Genomic DNA, 16,715 nt, shown 5'->3' on the forward strand with positions numbered 1-16,715 from the left:
TTCCTCCCCAAAACCCAAGCCCCAGTGTAATTATGAGAAAAGCATCAGACAAATCCCAGTTGAGGGGCATTCTACAAAATATCTGACCTGTACTCCTCAAGACTATCAAAGTCATCAAAAACAAGGAAAGTCATGGGAGTTCCCTGGTGGCCTAGTGGTTAGGATTCCAGGCTTTCACTGCCATGGCCTGGATTCAATCCCTGGTCGGGGAACTGAGATCCCACAAGCCGTGCAGCGTGGCAAAAAAAAAAAAAAAAAAAAAAAAAAAAAAAAAAAAAAAAAAAAAAAAAAAAAAAAAAAAACCCAAACAAACAAAAAACAAACAAGGAAAGTCTCAGAAACTGTCACACCCAAGAGGTTCGTAAGGAGATATGATGACTAAATGTAATACGGTATCCCGAATGGGATCCTGGAAGAGGAAAACGGTGTTTTCCAGGTAAAAACAAAGGAAATCTGGATAAAGTATGGACTTTAGTCAACAAGAATGTATCAGTACTGATCCATTAATTGCGACAAACGTACAAAACTGATTTAAGGTGTTAATAACAGGGTGTGGGGTATATGGGAACTCTGTAGTATCATCACAATTTTTCTGTACATCTAAACTATTCTACAATAAGAAGTCTATTGAAATAAACCCAGTTAGCAAGTGGGCAAAAGACACACACAGACATTTTACAGAACAGAATACACAGATGGCAAATAAGCACATGAAAAGATGTTCAACATCATTAACCATTAAGGAAATGCAAATTAAAGCACAATGAGATATCACTACCTACCCATCAGAATGGTTAAAATAAAAAATAGTGACACCACCAAATACTGGCAAGAATGCAGAGAGACTCATACGTTGCTGGTGGGAATGTAAAATGGTACATCCACTCTAGAATAGTTTGGTAGTTTCCAAAAAAGTAAACATGCAAGTATGATATGACCCAGAACTACACTCCTGGGCATTTATCCCAAAGAAATGAAAACTATGTCCACACAAAAACCTGTACATGAATGTACATAGCAGCTTTATTCATAATAGCCCAAACTGGAAACAACCCATATGTCCTTCAAGAGGTGAATGGTTGAACAAACCGTGGTACATCCACATCATAGACTACTACTTAGCAATAAAAAAGAACTACAGATACAGGAAACAACTTGGATGAATGTCAAGAGAGTTATGCTGAGTGGAAAAAAAAAAAAAAACGATCTCTAATGGTTACATACTATACAATACTATTTATATAGCATTCTCAAAATGACAAAATTTAGAAATGGAGAACAGATTAGTGGTTGCCAGGGGTTTAGCACGGTGGGAAAGGAGAAGCAGGTGCGGCTGTGAAAGGTCAACGGGAGGAAGAGTCGTGCTGACGGGACTGCTCTGTATCTTGACCATATCGATGTCAATATCCTGGCGGTGACATCACAGTACAGTTTTGCAAGATGTTACCATTGAGGGAAACTGGGTAAAGGGTACAGGAAAGCTCTGAATTATTTCATAAAACTGCATGTGAATTTACAATTATCTCAAAATAAAAACTTTAATGAAAAAAAATACAATATAGGGAATTCCCTGGCAGTCCAGTGGTTAGGACTCTGCGCTCTCACTGCCGAGGGCTGGGTTCAATCCCTTGTCAGGGAACTAAGATCCCACAAGCCACGTGGCGTGGCCAAATAATAAATAAATAAAAAATAAGAAATACAATACAGTTGGTACTCCTATTGATCGGTTCCACATTCACGGACTCAACTAACTATGGACTGACAGTATTTGGAAAGAAAAAAAATTCAGGAAAGTTCCAAAAACTTGAATTTGCTGCATACCCGGCAACTATTTACATAGTATCTACATTGTATTTACAACTATTTACACAGCATTTACATTGTATTAGGTATTATAACTAGTCTAGAGATGATTTAAAGTATATGGGAGGATATGCATAGGTTTTATGCAATACTACAACACTTTATATAAGGGACTTGAGCATCCATGGATTTTGGTATCCGCGGCGGGGTCCTGGAACCAATTCCACGGATACTGAGGGACGACTGTACTCCTAGTTATTCTGGATTTCAGAAAAACAATCATTTTTAGTATCATTATGTCCCATGCCATATGTGGAACACACTGATACTAAAAGATGACTTGTTGTTTATCTGAAATTCAAATGTAACTGAGAGTCCTATATTTTATCTGGCAATACTACCCTTGGCATTAGCTTACCAGGATAAGGTATATATTGCAAAATAAAAGAACATTTAAAAGTTGCCTAGAGAAAATGTGCCCTGATCTCAGAAACCCCTAAGTCCTCCCTTCTCAGCAGCTGGCATCTCCTCTGCCTCACATTTTATTACAACAAATGTGCTACTGCCCACCACTCCTGATGAGAAAAGCCACATAGAGTATAAAGCCCTCCTGTCTTCACAGAGGAGTAAAAATTATCCAGATAATCCTCCCTTCTCAACTTCAACTCAAAATAGCTATTCCCTCCAAGAAAGATTATGAAAAAATAATAATTAAACAGAATAGTCAGGAAGCATTTTCTAGAAGCAATTTGGGGTGTCCAGTATAACAACACTGTAAAAAACACAACCAAGAAGTAATAGACATCTGAAAAATATCTCTAACATGAAAAAGATGGAGATTGAAAAAGAAAGGAAAATGCAACTTTGTAGGAAATTCATTATTTGAGAAGAAAAAAAAATCAAGAAATTGTCATTAATATCCTCAGAGATATAAGATGCTACACCCACAAACAAGAGCAGAATCCCATAGAGAACACAGAGCACAAAAAAATTCCTAGAAACTAAAAATATGATAGATGAAACAAAATTCAGTGGCGAGTTGGAAGATAAAGGTGAGTAAATCCCCCACAAAGTACAGCAAAAAGGCAAAAAATGAAAGTGAAAAGATAAGTAAATCAAAGAACCCGTCTAAGAGATCTATAACAGAAACAGCAGGAATTCTAGAAAGATGTAATAGAGATTAGGGTAGCAGAGGAGGAAAATAAACAAACAAACAAAACCCAAGACAACGTTATAGGACTTAAGGGCAGGAGTTTCCAGAACGAAATGTGCCCAGTAAAATGGACAAAAACAGACCCACACCAACACTGTACTGTAGAAGGGACAAAAATATCCTACAAGCTTCCAGGAAGAAAAACTAAGTTTTAAACAAAGGATCATGAAAACACATTTTCAAATACGCAAGATGGAAAAAAATTACTTCCTATGCACCCTTTTCCAGGAAGGTACTGGGGAACATGCTCTACAAAATGAGGGAATAAACTGAGAAGGAGAACGACACAGGCTATGGAAAAAAGGAATCCAACAGAAGGAGTGGAGAGAATCCCGAGGATGAACAGAAGAGACCAGAATGAAAGTATGCACCAGGAACATACCAGTGCTGCAGTCAGAGGGCTCCAGGAACGCTTCTTCAGGAGCCTAAAATTGATAAAATGTGTCTGGGCATCTTACGAGAAGACTTAGACAAATGATGGAGGGTTTGAGGTCAAATCAGTCATAAGCACATAGGCAAACAAAATAAGTATGACAAATGATTCATTCCAGAGAAAACAAGGAGTTGTTCAGGAAAAGAAAAGTAAACAGTTTACTGCATGACTGAGCTCTGGGCAGCATTTACATAGTATAATAACGTACAACAGAATTACCATATAAGTGGATTGAGAAATTGGAGGGATGAGAGCTGGGATGTGTGTAGGGTAGAGGCAGAGAGACCTAACCTTCATCCTCTACAACAGAAAATCAGTAGAAATGACCTAAAGCTGATAAATCAAAAGGGAGCAATACAACTGTGTTATTAAAAAAATATGGAGATAATTTTTTTAAAAAACTCAATTGAAAGTAGTTACTTTTGTCGAAGGAAAAATGGGAGTGGAACAGAAGAGTGCTCCTTTTCATAGAACTGACTTTTTTTTAAGATTTTTTTTATTTTTTGATGTGGACCATTTTTATAAAGTTTTTACTGGATTTGTTACAATATTGCTTCTGTTTTATGTTTTGGTTTTCTGGCCGCGAGGCACGTGGGATCTTAGCTCCCAGACCCGGGATCAAACCCGCACCTGCTACATTGGAAGGTGAAGTCTTAACCACTGGACCGCCAGGGGAGTCCCAGAATTGACTCTTTAAATTGCTAACTTCCATAGAATTATTTGAGTCTTCAAACTCATAACTTTTTTAAAAAGAAAAAAGGATGAAAAACTCCAGTCATCAAGTATCCATCCCCCAAAAAACTTTTTTTAACGCCAATTTAATCCATATTCTTCAACTTAAAAAAAAAATCTTCCCACCTCTAATGGTATTACATTAACCAACTACAGAACTGTTTTCAAAACCCCATTTTTCAAAGCACTTTAAAGAATTCCCCACCAACAATGTAGAGACCAGCCCATCCTGCTAATACTTCACTGGGACTTAAATTCATCTAAATATTTACATTGGCGTTTATATTTGGAACAATAGTGGCTTATTATAGAGAACATAGCTGTGTTTAACATGCCAGATCCGGATAACTTTATTCAAGAGTTTGACAGAAATTATCCCCAAAGTAATATTAAACTTAGACACTTTTTAAAAGTCCAGATGTGAAATACCAAAAAAAATTTGAATTCAGTCTAGAGTCAATACTAAGAACTGAATCATATCCACAAAAAAATGAATACTATTTTCCTTCTTATATTCACTATATTTTCTGGAACAGGTTGCAATTTAGTTTTCCTTTCCTTGATATTGGCATTTGGAATCATTTTAACATGGTTTACACCTTTAAGTTCTAAGTCTGTACTTATCCTGAATATCTTATTATAATTAAAATTATAAATCCAGAAGCAATAGCCCTCCCTTACAGAAAGAATCCAATTAATAAATGTAGAAGGAATAAGAGAAACAAAGTCACATTCGAACACCACAGTAGTAACAAGCAAGATCTGCCAGTGGATACAAAAATGAGTGGGCAAAAGTTTAAGCAGAAACAGGACATTTGCATAGCTCACATTATCTCTAGCAAACATTCAGTCATTACAAAGGAAAGCATAGTAAGTTTACAGCAGAGAGTCCTAGCAGACGCCACCTCAGGTAGTGGCTAAGGTTAATAACACCAGAAATACATTACCGCATCAGGTGTCAAGATACACTGTCACAGATCGGAGGACGCTATGATGACATGACAACTAAATGCGAGGCAGGATCCTGGATTGGATCCTGAAACAGTGAAAGGACATTAGTGAAAAGACTAGAAAATCTCTACTTTCAAAACTCTCTACTTTAGTTAACAGCATTATATCAAGGCTAATTTCTTAACTTGACAGATGTTCTACAGCTATGTAAGTTGTTAATATAAAGGGAAGGTGAGCGTAGAGCATACAGAAACCGCTGTTTTTGCAACTCTTCAGGAGGTCTAAAATTATCTCAAAACTAAAAAAAAAAAACTGTTAAAAAACATACACACACACATATATATGTGTGTGTGTATAATGTGTGATTTATAGATTAAAAAATCAAGACTTCAGGGAAATTGGTATCTTGGGCACTCAGTTAAAAAATAGTGTTCTCTCCTGTATTAGTCATTGTCTCACTGGTTTATGTTAACTCAGCTTTAAGGTTCTCCCCCTTCTAAATATTTAGTTTCAAGTATAACTTTTAAATTTTCATAGAAAAGCCTTTTGTAACATTCTTATATTAGGCCAAAAATAAAAATCCTAGAATAAAATTGTCACCACCATATTATCTCATAAAATCACTCATACCAACCTAAGACCCGGCCAATATTTTTACTTTACTTCTTCTCGTCATATAATATGTTTGTATTGGTTTTTTTTATAAGGAGAGGAGATGGCTGGATTTATTTTCTTGTTAATAGGCCTGGCAGTCAAGAAAAAAAATCACTTGGATATCTTATTAAGAAACAGCAGTTTTTCCAATAACAGATACTGCATACTGGAACTCACTTCAGATGAAAAAAGTAAGTTATCTACCTAAGTCTCTTCTACATGATAGCATAGAGCTACCCAAGCAAATCCAGCTAAGACCCTTTCAATATCCCTTCCTTAAATCTGGCTCTAAAATGACTGTTATTAGTGATGGTAAACATCTTTCTTATAAAACAGGCAATACTGTCTATGCAATTTATTCTAGGGAAACAAAGATAAACATCAAATCTACCTTTAAAAGAAGAACACAATTTCCCACTCTAGCTATGGCTGATTCATTCCCTGAGCATGAATCCTCTTTTACCCTCGTTGTTTCTTACTGTAAACTGAGCAGATACACTGAGCTGAAATCTGCTCATAGGGATCCTGATGGTGAAGCTAATATTTTAGATGGAGAACAGCATTCCCAAATGGTTGTATTTACTACTTTTGCAGTTATTATTTCTACGTGCTGTGGCATTTAATTTTTAATCTGTGTTCATCACACTGCTCCATATGGAAGCAGCTGTAGTAAAAAGATAATTAAGGGGGAAGAAAGGAAATTTTAAAGTGGATCTTCATCCAAATACGATTAAGACAGCGAAAAAGGAAATAGCCCCATTTTCATTCCTATACCCATGCCATTTCCAAATTAACCTTCCAATAGTAACATGAAAAATAGAAGTGGTAAAACTCTAACCTAATGATCTATACAAAAAAGGAGACAATCTACCTCAGGAACTCACTACACAGTGCAATATATTCAAGTGGTGAAAAGATATAAATTCATCCAGAACTGCCATACTATCTGGCTGTCAGTATAGTCTCTTGAGTAATTATATTAAACATATTACTACAAAATGTACCAAGAAGTAGAGAATAACACTATATTTGTGAACTACAAGTAACAAAACGAAACAGAGGTCCAAGAAGGCTAAAGTCCAAGCTGTAATTTACACACAAAGTGTACGGTGAAAGCAGTCACAATGTACAAAAATGTGACAAGTAATCCAGATGTTTAAAAAAACAGAGCCTGTTTGTCTCAGACAACATCCAGTCTTATCCGGTAGGTTTCTGATAAGCCTGTTACATAAGGTGGATTTCCCTCCTGCTGATAAGAAGCAGCTTGCAGATACCCATAAATTTCTTAAGGGGTGAGACTACTTGGCAATACTGGTAACTCCATAACTTCCTATTACATTCATTGGTCTGAAAACTGAAAACAACTCATAACCCAACTGTTCTTCCAAGTCCTTTACCAGTTTTTCAAGTTTTATATCAAAGGAAAGTTGGAATGTATTGCTTCTTCTCCTCAACAGGCATTTCAAAAAGAGGGTAATTAACCAAAATCAAGAGTTCTTTGGTCAAGTTAGTAACAGGCTTCCCCTTTGTTCTAAATCCCTTCATAATCCTTTTTTTTCCAATTTTTCCAGTATGGCCTGGATTTTACAAACAGCCTCTTTCCTGGCCTGCCGGACAGAGTCCTGGCCCCCAGTTTCAACTGAATCCAGTTCCAAAAGTTCCTTGGTTAGCATTTCTTCCAGAAGCCAGTATGCTTTGTCTGTCTTTTTTCCTACGAACTCTTCTACTTCTTGCTCAAGATACTGGACCTTCTCCAGCACATGTATGATTTTTTTAATACTTGCGGGAGTCCCTTCATCTGAAGATAAACACTCTTCAGGAAGATTATTACTCTGATCTTGATTGCTGGGATGTTCGTTGGTGGCATTACCATACAGCTGAGGCTCAGCACTATACTGGACTTGGGAATCCAAGAGCTCTGAATTATCATTGTTCGTTGTTCCCGAGGACTCGTACTGATGGACACTGCAAGGAAAGTTGTGCCGGTTCATACCTTGGTCTGACTGGCTATAGGGGTATGAGGAATCCTTGGAGTAGGAGAGCAAAGAGGGGAAAAAAGCTGTTTTAATGGGGATCCATCAACATCAGATTTGTTAGCCCACATCTTTCACCTGACCAGGAAGGTACATGAAAAGACTCCCCACCAATAAAAGTGGACGGCCCTCCTTAATCATTTGAGAAGAATACAGCCCTAAAAAGATAAAAGGAAGAGAATTCCTGAGTATAAAGGCTGGACTCTACCCTGAGACAGGTCATCATCATGAACACCTCATAATCTATCCTTACCACCTCACAATCTGTCCAGTGACTTAATACATAGGAATTATATAGTTTTTTCCCCTAAAGAGATAAAACCTGAAGACAATCTTAAAAAGGAACCTGGCCACAAGCAAATGATGTTCAAGTGTGTGGTTTAATAAAACCATGCAATTTCACATTGGTTTTGTCTTCTGTCAGGAGACTGAGGTAATAAAATATAATCTTTGATTTTGTCTAACATTCCGATAACTAAATTACAACTAATTTAGTAAATGAGCATTCTCCTGTTGTTTAAAAATGGAAGTGAACCTAAAACTGCTCTAAAAAATAAGCCTATTTTAAATAAAAAGTAAACCGGGCTAGGTAAAGCTATAAGTAGTAGCCACCAACATTTTGAAGTTAGTCCCCATTCAACACAGACCAATGCAGAAAAAGTTCCACCTTGCGCTCTCTTAATTACCCAGACATTAAGAGGACAACGTCTAGAAGCCTCCTACCTTGGGCTGTGGGGCTGGCGGGGAGGGAGGTGGCCGAGGAGAGCCACTGCTCGGCCATGATGAAGCGCTCTCGCTCACGTAGAGACTGCCAGGTGGTGCTGAGGGGGCAGCTGAAGGCCAGGGGTAACGGGCTCCCATGCCGTAAGCACCCGGAGGAGCCCAGGAGTCCTCCTGGGATCGTACAGTTGGTCCTGGTTGTGGAACACTACGATTACCATCCCCATAAGGATAATGGGGCACGCTCATTCCAGGGTTCTAGATTGAGAGGAAGGAAATACACTGGTCATTGCTAAAAAACACTTAAAGAAGTAATGAAAATATTCTAGTGTAAACAGATTCAGAGATGCTTCCTCTCGGCTTAACAGGGTATATTTTAGCTGCTATGGGACTAAACTGTAGTATTTCCAATGAGTTGCAAATATTTTCTCCAAACCTAAAAAAGCTTGGTTCTAAAGATATCAGGGGCAGATTTGGTGACCATCAAACTCAGAAAAATAGGGCCTAAACTTCAGTGGCTGAAGCACAGCATAAGTCTGTCCCACAGATACTATAAATAAATGGACTCATATGCTATCAGGAAGCACAAATAAAGACATACTAGAACTCTCCTTGAAGTGAACAGAGAAATAAACATGGGATCATTCATAGAATATTAAAAAATATAAACCTAACCTCTTGGGTTTCCCTGGTGGCACAGTGGTTAAGAATCTGCCTGCCAATGCAGGGGACACGGGTTCAAGCCCTGGTCTGGGAAGATCCCACATGCCGTGGAGCAACTAAGTCCGTGTGCCACAACTACTGAGCCTGCGTGTCACAACTACTGAAGCCCGCATGCCTAGAGCCCGTGCTCCGCAACAAGAGAAGCCACTGCAATGAGAAGCCTGCACACCACAGAAGAGTAGCCCCCGCTCGCTGCAACGAGAGAAAGCCCGTGCACAGCAACGAAGACCTAACGCATAAATAAATAAATAAATTTATTTTTTTTAAAAAAACCCCTAACCTCTTGAAAATGAACAGAGAAATAAACTTGGTACCATTCATTAACATGAAAAAATAAAAACACAACAGGCGAATGCTCACCTGTGAAGCAGGATATCCTGGAACCTGCCCCCTAAGAGGGGCTGCTTCAGTCTGGCAGTCCTGCTGGGGATACATCCAACGAGAGACTGGGGTTGGGCTGTTGCCAGGTGAACGGTAAGTGCTTGGAACCTCTGTGGAGTAACTGGTCTGAGCATACCCAGATGTGTAATAAGCCCCTGGGTATGAGGCAGTATTTGTCCCAGGGCCAGTGGGGTATGGTGGGCCATATGCTCCATTTGTAAAAGAATTCAAACTCTGTAAAAAAGCAAAGTTGGGAGAAAAAAAAGATGAATGAGTAGATGAGCTGAAATGCCCTCACTTCCAAAACTTTGGGAAGAAAGGAGATCAGTAACTAATGAAAATATGAACTACCTAAGCAACCCTTGAAGTATTCTTTCATATATTATAATCATATACATATATTAAACTCAGATTATCACCTTAGAGTCTGTGTCATAACAATGGGTATATTGTGATGAAGGATGAAGTGATGGCCTTTAGTGCTTCTCAGCCATTTCCATAAGTGCACCTAACAATTGCACCTAACGGCAGGGAACTTGTCCCCACAAACTGAAGAGGGTATTCCGGGAAACCTGGGAGAATGGCGAGAGAAAGAAGAAAGTAACCATAATACAACAGAAAGAAAAAAAGACCACAGAGACAGACCTAGCCCTGCCATTGGCTTTGTATTTACCCTCTCTGAACTTTAGTTTCTCCAGCAGGAAAATGGAAATCATAAACATATCTTGCAGGGTTATTGTAAAAATTAATGAGATGACATATATAAAATGCTTAGTATAGTGTCTGGCACGTAGTATGCTCAATGATTTGCAATTTTTATAATACAAATTGTTGTTAGTATTAATGTGGCAAGGTCAGGAAACGAACCCAGATCTGACTCCAAGCCCATGTGCTTTGTATTGATACTATCCCACTCTGCTTCCCCAAATGATAACAGCAGACAGAGACAAATTCCTCATATATTGCTTACTGCAGTTTTACATCACCTATCCAGACTATTACTGACACCCAGAATCCTCAGTTTAGTAATCCAAACAAGATTAAAGCTAAACTCTAAATGATTACCTTAATGTTTTCTATTAATTTCTACTTTACCTTGTTAAAATGGTAAAAACAGAATCAGGTTTTCCTGGACTCATCCTTCTAAAACTAGACAATCTTTCCCATTTTAGGTAGAAGAATAAGAAAAGAATCTTGTGATATTAACTAGACTTATCATGGTGATCATTTCACAGTGTATACAAATACCGAATCATTACACTGTACATCTGAAAGTAACGTTATGTGTCAATTATACCTCAATTAAAAAAAAAAAAGAATCCTGATATCTTCTACAGTTGTTAATTACTGAAGAAAATGAAATTTAAATTTGATTCCAAATCCACCACAACAAAAAGAGGGATAGATTGAAGTGGGAAGGAGGCCATAATTCTGTGGAAAATAAATTCTAAGCCACAGTTTTATGGCAAGAGGATAAAAGACAGGCTACTATCACCACATGGCCAAAGAATTCCATGCAGGGACAGGAGTGAGGGAAAATCCAGCCAGGCATTCCCTGAGCAGCCACTGTGAGGCTAATCAAGTCTTCTGCCTACAGGCTGCTGTGCCTAACCAAACAATCCCTTATGCAACATATACAGCTGAAGACTTGATTAAAAAAAAATCATGTGACTTTTTGCTCTGTTATTCAAATTCTAGAAATCCTTCCTAAGGAAATTATTCAACTAGAGGAAAAATTATAGGCATGAATTTGTTCATCACAGCATGATTCACCATCACGCAGAACTGTAAACAACCTAACCGTCCCGTACTGATGGAATGATTAAGTAGACTATAGGCTATTCATTGAGGAAATTTTATTCTGTCTTAAAAACTCACTTTAGTTAGGGACTTCCCTGGTGGCGCAGTGGTTAAGAATCCGCCTGCCAATGCAGGGGACATGGGTTCGAGCCCTGGTCTGGGAAGATCCCACGTGCCACGGAGCAACTAAGCCCATGCGCCACAACTACAGGGCCTGCGCTCTAGAGTCCGTGAGACACAACTACTGAGCCCTCGTGCCACAACTACTGAAGCCTGCGCGCCTAGAGCCTGTGCTCCGCAACAAGAGAAGCCCACGCATCTTAACGAAGAGTAGCCCACACTCGCCACAACTAGAGAAAGCCCACGCACAGCAACGAAGACCCAACGCAGCCAAAAAAATAATAACAAAATAAATTAATTAATTTAAAAAAACTCACTGTTAGAACTGACCAGACATCTAATGATATTAAAGAATTATTTGGGTTTTTTTTCCTTTAAGTTTTAATAATGGCATTGCGGTAATGTCTTTAAAGCTTCCTTATATCTTAAAGATACATGCTTAAGTATTTACAAGAGACATAACATGATGTCTGGAATTTGCTTCAAAATACTCTAAGGATATATAAATGAAACATGATGGCCATGTATTGATACTTGTTGAAGCTGAGTAATGGGTACATGGGAGATTATTGCACTATTCTCGTTACTTTGGATTATGTTTGAAAATTTCCTTACTATTAAAAAAAAGTTCCTGTTATTTCACCCTATAACATGTAAAGTACATACGATAAATGAAAAGTCATATTAAAAGGCATATGTAAAATGAGTTGCCATATTAAAAGGCATATGTAAAGCTGTGTAAATATGATAGGGAAAAGGCTGAAAACAAATTTACCAAAATATGGATATATTAGGATGACAGAATTAGTGTTTTTTCTCCCTTTTATTTCCCAAATGTTTAGTAATAAAGTTGTATTTTATAGTAAAAAAAATTATGCTATTAAAAATGTCATGATGGGTTCGATCCCTGGTCGGAGAACTAAGATCCAGCATGCAGTGCGGTGCAGCCAAAAAAAAAAAAAAAAAGTCATGAAATCCCAAGTATGTCTAGAAACTGGTGGGCTGCTTGGACCATAGCTACTTCCATCTATGTCCAAGTAGACTATTTTCATGAAGGGAAATTTGTATCTAAGGATAGCAAGCTGTGATTTGAAACTTGTCAGCTGATATGGCAACAGAAAATCTGAAACTGAGCAACTGCAAGAAGAATTAAACAAAATCTTTGATAGTCATTGAATTTCTGTAGAAGTCTCATTCTGGATTCCAAAAGAAATCAAGAGACTGGAGCTCTTAAAACTCAAAAAATATCCCAAGTGCTGCTCTTGTTCTAGAGGTAAATGTAAATATGACTTAGCATTCAAAAGTCAGAATCATGTCACACCATATGATGTCTCATTGCAAGCTAAAGATTATCCAGGAGGTAATACTTCTTCCAAAAGTTGGTTTTACAATTGATGGACTGTTTATAGATATAGAATCCAAAGAGGAGAAAACTGATCAGGTCTCTCACTCAGGAAGTGATACACTTGTTCAACAGATTCCCTTTCCATTTGGTACATGAACATCAAACAGCAAACAGACTCAATCCAAGTGGGAAAAAAAACTTTTTTTCCATTAGCAACACCACAATTCCTCCTGCTGTGCTGATCTTGAAACACATGGAAGGCTTCACCACAAAAGTACTCCAAGACTTCATAATTATCAGCAGTCGACATCAACTTGAGTTTCTACTAATACTCATTTCTGGAATTGTCAAATCTATTATCATCCACTGGTTACTTCCTCATGCAGTATCTCTCCTTATATAACTATTCCAATTTTTGTCTCACAGGAGCTCCAAACCACAGTACTTAATAAGCTGTACTTTACAACCCAGGTCCCCTTTAAATTAAATGAAAAGGTGTTATAGGTTCTGATGAAAGTCCTTTTGTATCATGATTTCTCAATTCAGAACATTATAAGAGGACTTCAGTTTTCTTTCTTAGAGCATTTCTATTCCCAGGTACTCAGTGTTCTGTGGTGTAATCTCCCAGAACCCAAGGGAGTTATCTTCTTTATCAGAAAATCAATGTGAAAACATCCGTCTTTCATCCTTTAGATACGTGGAAAAGAAGCTTTAGAAAAACAATTTGCATTCATGACCAATGAGAGGATTTTAAACAAAAACACCCCACCACAATCATTACTAGAGAGTCTGTGTATTTATCATGCTTTTCCCAAGTACCCACTGGGTCAATGGATCAGAGCTACAACATGCATGTCTACAAATGATCAGCGTCGGAAGAACATACGTTAGCCTTGCAGTTGCTACAGACGTTGACTAAGGATGAGCTTATGATCATAGTTCAGAAATGTTCAAAGTTTTTAAGTCTTCTGAAGAGTAGCCTGGCAGCATAGCAAAGAAAACACAGGAGTTCTTGGCCCAGTTTCAAAGCCCTGATACAGAGGCCAAAGAGAAAGAAAATACTTCTGGGGCTTCAGAAGACAGTCATTGATGCAAATGAAGGCGTTAAAAGCAAATAAGAAGCAATCTTAGTTTGAAGGACTCAGAAAATACCTCGTGAATTTCATCAACAGTCTGGTGAGACCAAACCTTCTGTCCTGAGCTGGTTTACTTCATGCGGCCCAAACCCGCGCCACAAACCGTCTGACGTGCTCCTCAACAATCCTTACTATGAGCTGAAAATGAGGAAAGCTGTATTTCAAAGACTGTCCCCTGTTCCTGCGTAGCACATAGACTGCACCTGAACACAACAGTCTAATCAGCTTTGGGGACTGCTCAGGGGCCCTCCCAACATTCATCGATTCTGAAGAAACGGATATACATTCCACATTACCGGGGGAAAGTGCATGAAATTACGCACTCCCGGTTTATAAGAGAAGAGTGATCATGTGGCAAAGCTCACATGAGGCGGCAGATAGAAGGCAAAGGAGTGAAACCATTCAATTTTTAAAAAAGGAAACCAGTCATATCTACATACCACTACAGGAGTCTGTTTTGGTCAGAAGATAAATGTATAATCCCCATGTGATGCTTCACCAGAAAATACACGTGTGCTAATCCCATACAAGCAAATGTCTAGATACCTTTGGGTTTAGAATCCAACAATTTTTGTATCTAAAAGCTCTCTCACATTATTGCTGTTGCTTTCAAAAAGTCATCACTAAATTAAAAGTGAATCTTTCTTGAATATATGTAATATATACATGTAATAAATGCCTTTATCTGAAGGGGCGGATGTCATCTCCAAAAATAATCTTTTTTTTTTTTTAATATGTTGACTCCCTTTTTTATTTGGCTGCGTTGAGTCTTCGTTGCTGCGTGTGGGCTTTTTTCTAGTTGAGGCTGGCAGGGGCTACACTTCATTGCAGTACGCGGGCTTCTCATTGCAGTGGCTTCTGTTGTTGTGGAGCATGGGCTCTAGGAGCGTGGGCTTCAGTAGTTGTGGCGCGTGGGCTCAGTACTTGTGGCTCACGGGCTCTAGAGCGCAGGCTCAGTAGTTGTGGTGCACGGGCTTAGTTGCTCTGTGGCATGTGGCATCTTCCCAGACCAGGGATCGAACCCGTGTCCCTGCATTGGCAGGCAGATTCTTAACCACTGCGCCACCAGGGAAGTCCCCAAAAATAATCTTTATCAATAGGAACAATTGATGAAATCAGACAAATTAACATTGCTGAAAAAAATTGTGACTCATGGCTTTGAGTTCTGTCTTCCTCTTACATTAACTGTAAAAGTAACGCATGCTACTCTCCAAATTGATCTATATGCAATCCCAATGAAAATCCCAGCTGCCTTTTGTGCTGAAATTGAAAAATTCATTTCCTCATTGGCAACCATTGTGAAAAGTAATTTGGCTATATTAAATAAAGATGTACATATCCAAACCCACCAATTCCATACACTAGGGAAATGCTTGTCTCATATGTTGTACAATAGAAAAGAGAAAAACAATGTTGAGTTAAAGAAAAGCAAGCTGCAGGAGAATGCTAGTATGAAACCACTCATATCAAGTTCAAAATCATGTTAAATAATACTATAAAAATGCATATACAAGTAGCAAAAGCATAAAAACACATATGAGACAATTAATATAACTTTAAGAAATGGAAAGAAGTGTTATATGGGGCTTCAACTGTATTTATTTTACTTCTTTTTAAAAATCTGAAACTTAAAAACTGACAAAGCTAGGAGCTAGATAAAAAACAATGTACATATTTTCTGCACTCTTTCAGAATGCTTGAAATATTTTAAATTTAATATTTGTCATAAGAAGTCAAAATTTTATCAACAAAAGCAAAGGCAACAAAAGCAAAATTAAAAAGTGGGATTACATCAAACTAAAAAGCTTCTACATAGCAAAGGAAACCATCAACAAAATGAAAGCCAGGGCTTCCCTGGTGGCGCAACGGTTAAGAATCCGCCTGCCAATGCAGGGGCACGGGTTCGAGCCCTGGTCCGGGAAGATCCCACATGCCGCAGAGCAACTAAGCCCGTGCGCCACAACTACCGAGCCTGTGCTCTAGAGCCCGTGAGCCACAACTACTGAGCCCGCACGCCTAGAGAAGCCACCACAATGAGAAGCCTGCCCACCGCAACGAAGAGTAGCCCACACACTGCAACGAAGAGTAGCCCTCGCTCACCACAAGTAGAGAAAGTCCGCACGCAGCAATGAAGACCCAAAGCAGCCAAAAAATAATTAATTAAATTAATTAATTAATTAAAAAAAAAAAAAGAAAGGCAACCTACTGAATGGAAGAAAATATTTGCAAATCATATATCTGATAAGTTAAGGAGTTAATATATAAAGAACTCATACAACTCAATAGCAAAAAATCAAACAACCTGATTTAAAAAATGGGCAGAGGATCTGAATAGACATTTTTCCAAAGACATACAAGATGGCCAACAGGTACATGAAAAGGTGCTCAACATCACTAATCATCAGGAAGTGCAAATCAAAACCACAACGAGATACAACCTCACACCGGTTAGAATGGCTATTCTCAAAAAGACAAGAAATAAGTATTGGATGAGAATGTTGAGAAAAGGAAACCCTTGTGTACTGTTGATGGGAATGGAAACTGGTACAGCTACTGTGGAAAACAGTATGGAGGTGCCTCAAAAAATTAAAAACAGAATTACCATATGATCCAGCAATTCCACTTCTGGGAATATATTCACGGGAAACAAAAACACTAACTCGAAAAGATA

At 38.3% G+C, this 16,715-nt stretch overlaps 1 protein-coding gene and 1 pseudogene across 1 annotated transcript in view; one reads left to right on the forward strand and one right to left on the reverse strand.

The window, feature by feature from the left end:
* Nucleotides 1-1,001: 1,001 nt before the first annotated feature.
* Nucleotides 1,002-16,715, reverse strand: part of BAG4 (BAG cochaperone 4) — a 33,382-nt gene continuing 17,668 nt past the window's right edge. The window contains exons 3-6 of the mRNA XM_036838773.1: nucleotides 9,623-9,877; nucleotides 8,543-8,797; nucleotides 3,399-7,813; nucleotides 1,002-1,459 (exon numbers count right to left, since the gene is read on the reverse strand). Coding sequence (XP_036694668.1) covers nucleotides 7,328-7,813; nucleotides 8,543-8,797; nucleotides 9,623-9,877 — 996 coding nt within the window. The 3' untranslated portion in view covers nucleotides 1,002-1,459; nucleotides 3,399-7,327. The remainder of the gene's footprint in view (nucleotides 1,460-3,398; nucleotides 7,814-8,542; nucleotides 8,798-9,622; nucleotides 9,878-16,715) is intronic.
* LOC118887887 lies at nucleotides 12,546-14,683 on the forward strand (annotated as a pseudogene).

This window comes from Balaenoptera musculus, chromosome 21 (genome assembly GCF_009873245.2).
Source record: "Balaenoptera musculus isolate JJ_BM4_2016_0621 chromosome 21, mBalMus1.pri.v3, whole genome shotgun sequence".
NCBI classification, from domain to species: Eukaryota; Metazoa; Chordata; class Mammalia; order Artiodactyla; family Balaenopteridae; genus Balaenoptera; species Balaenoptera musculus.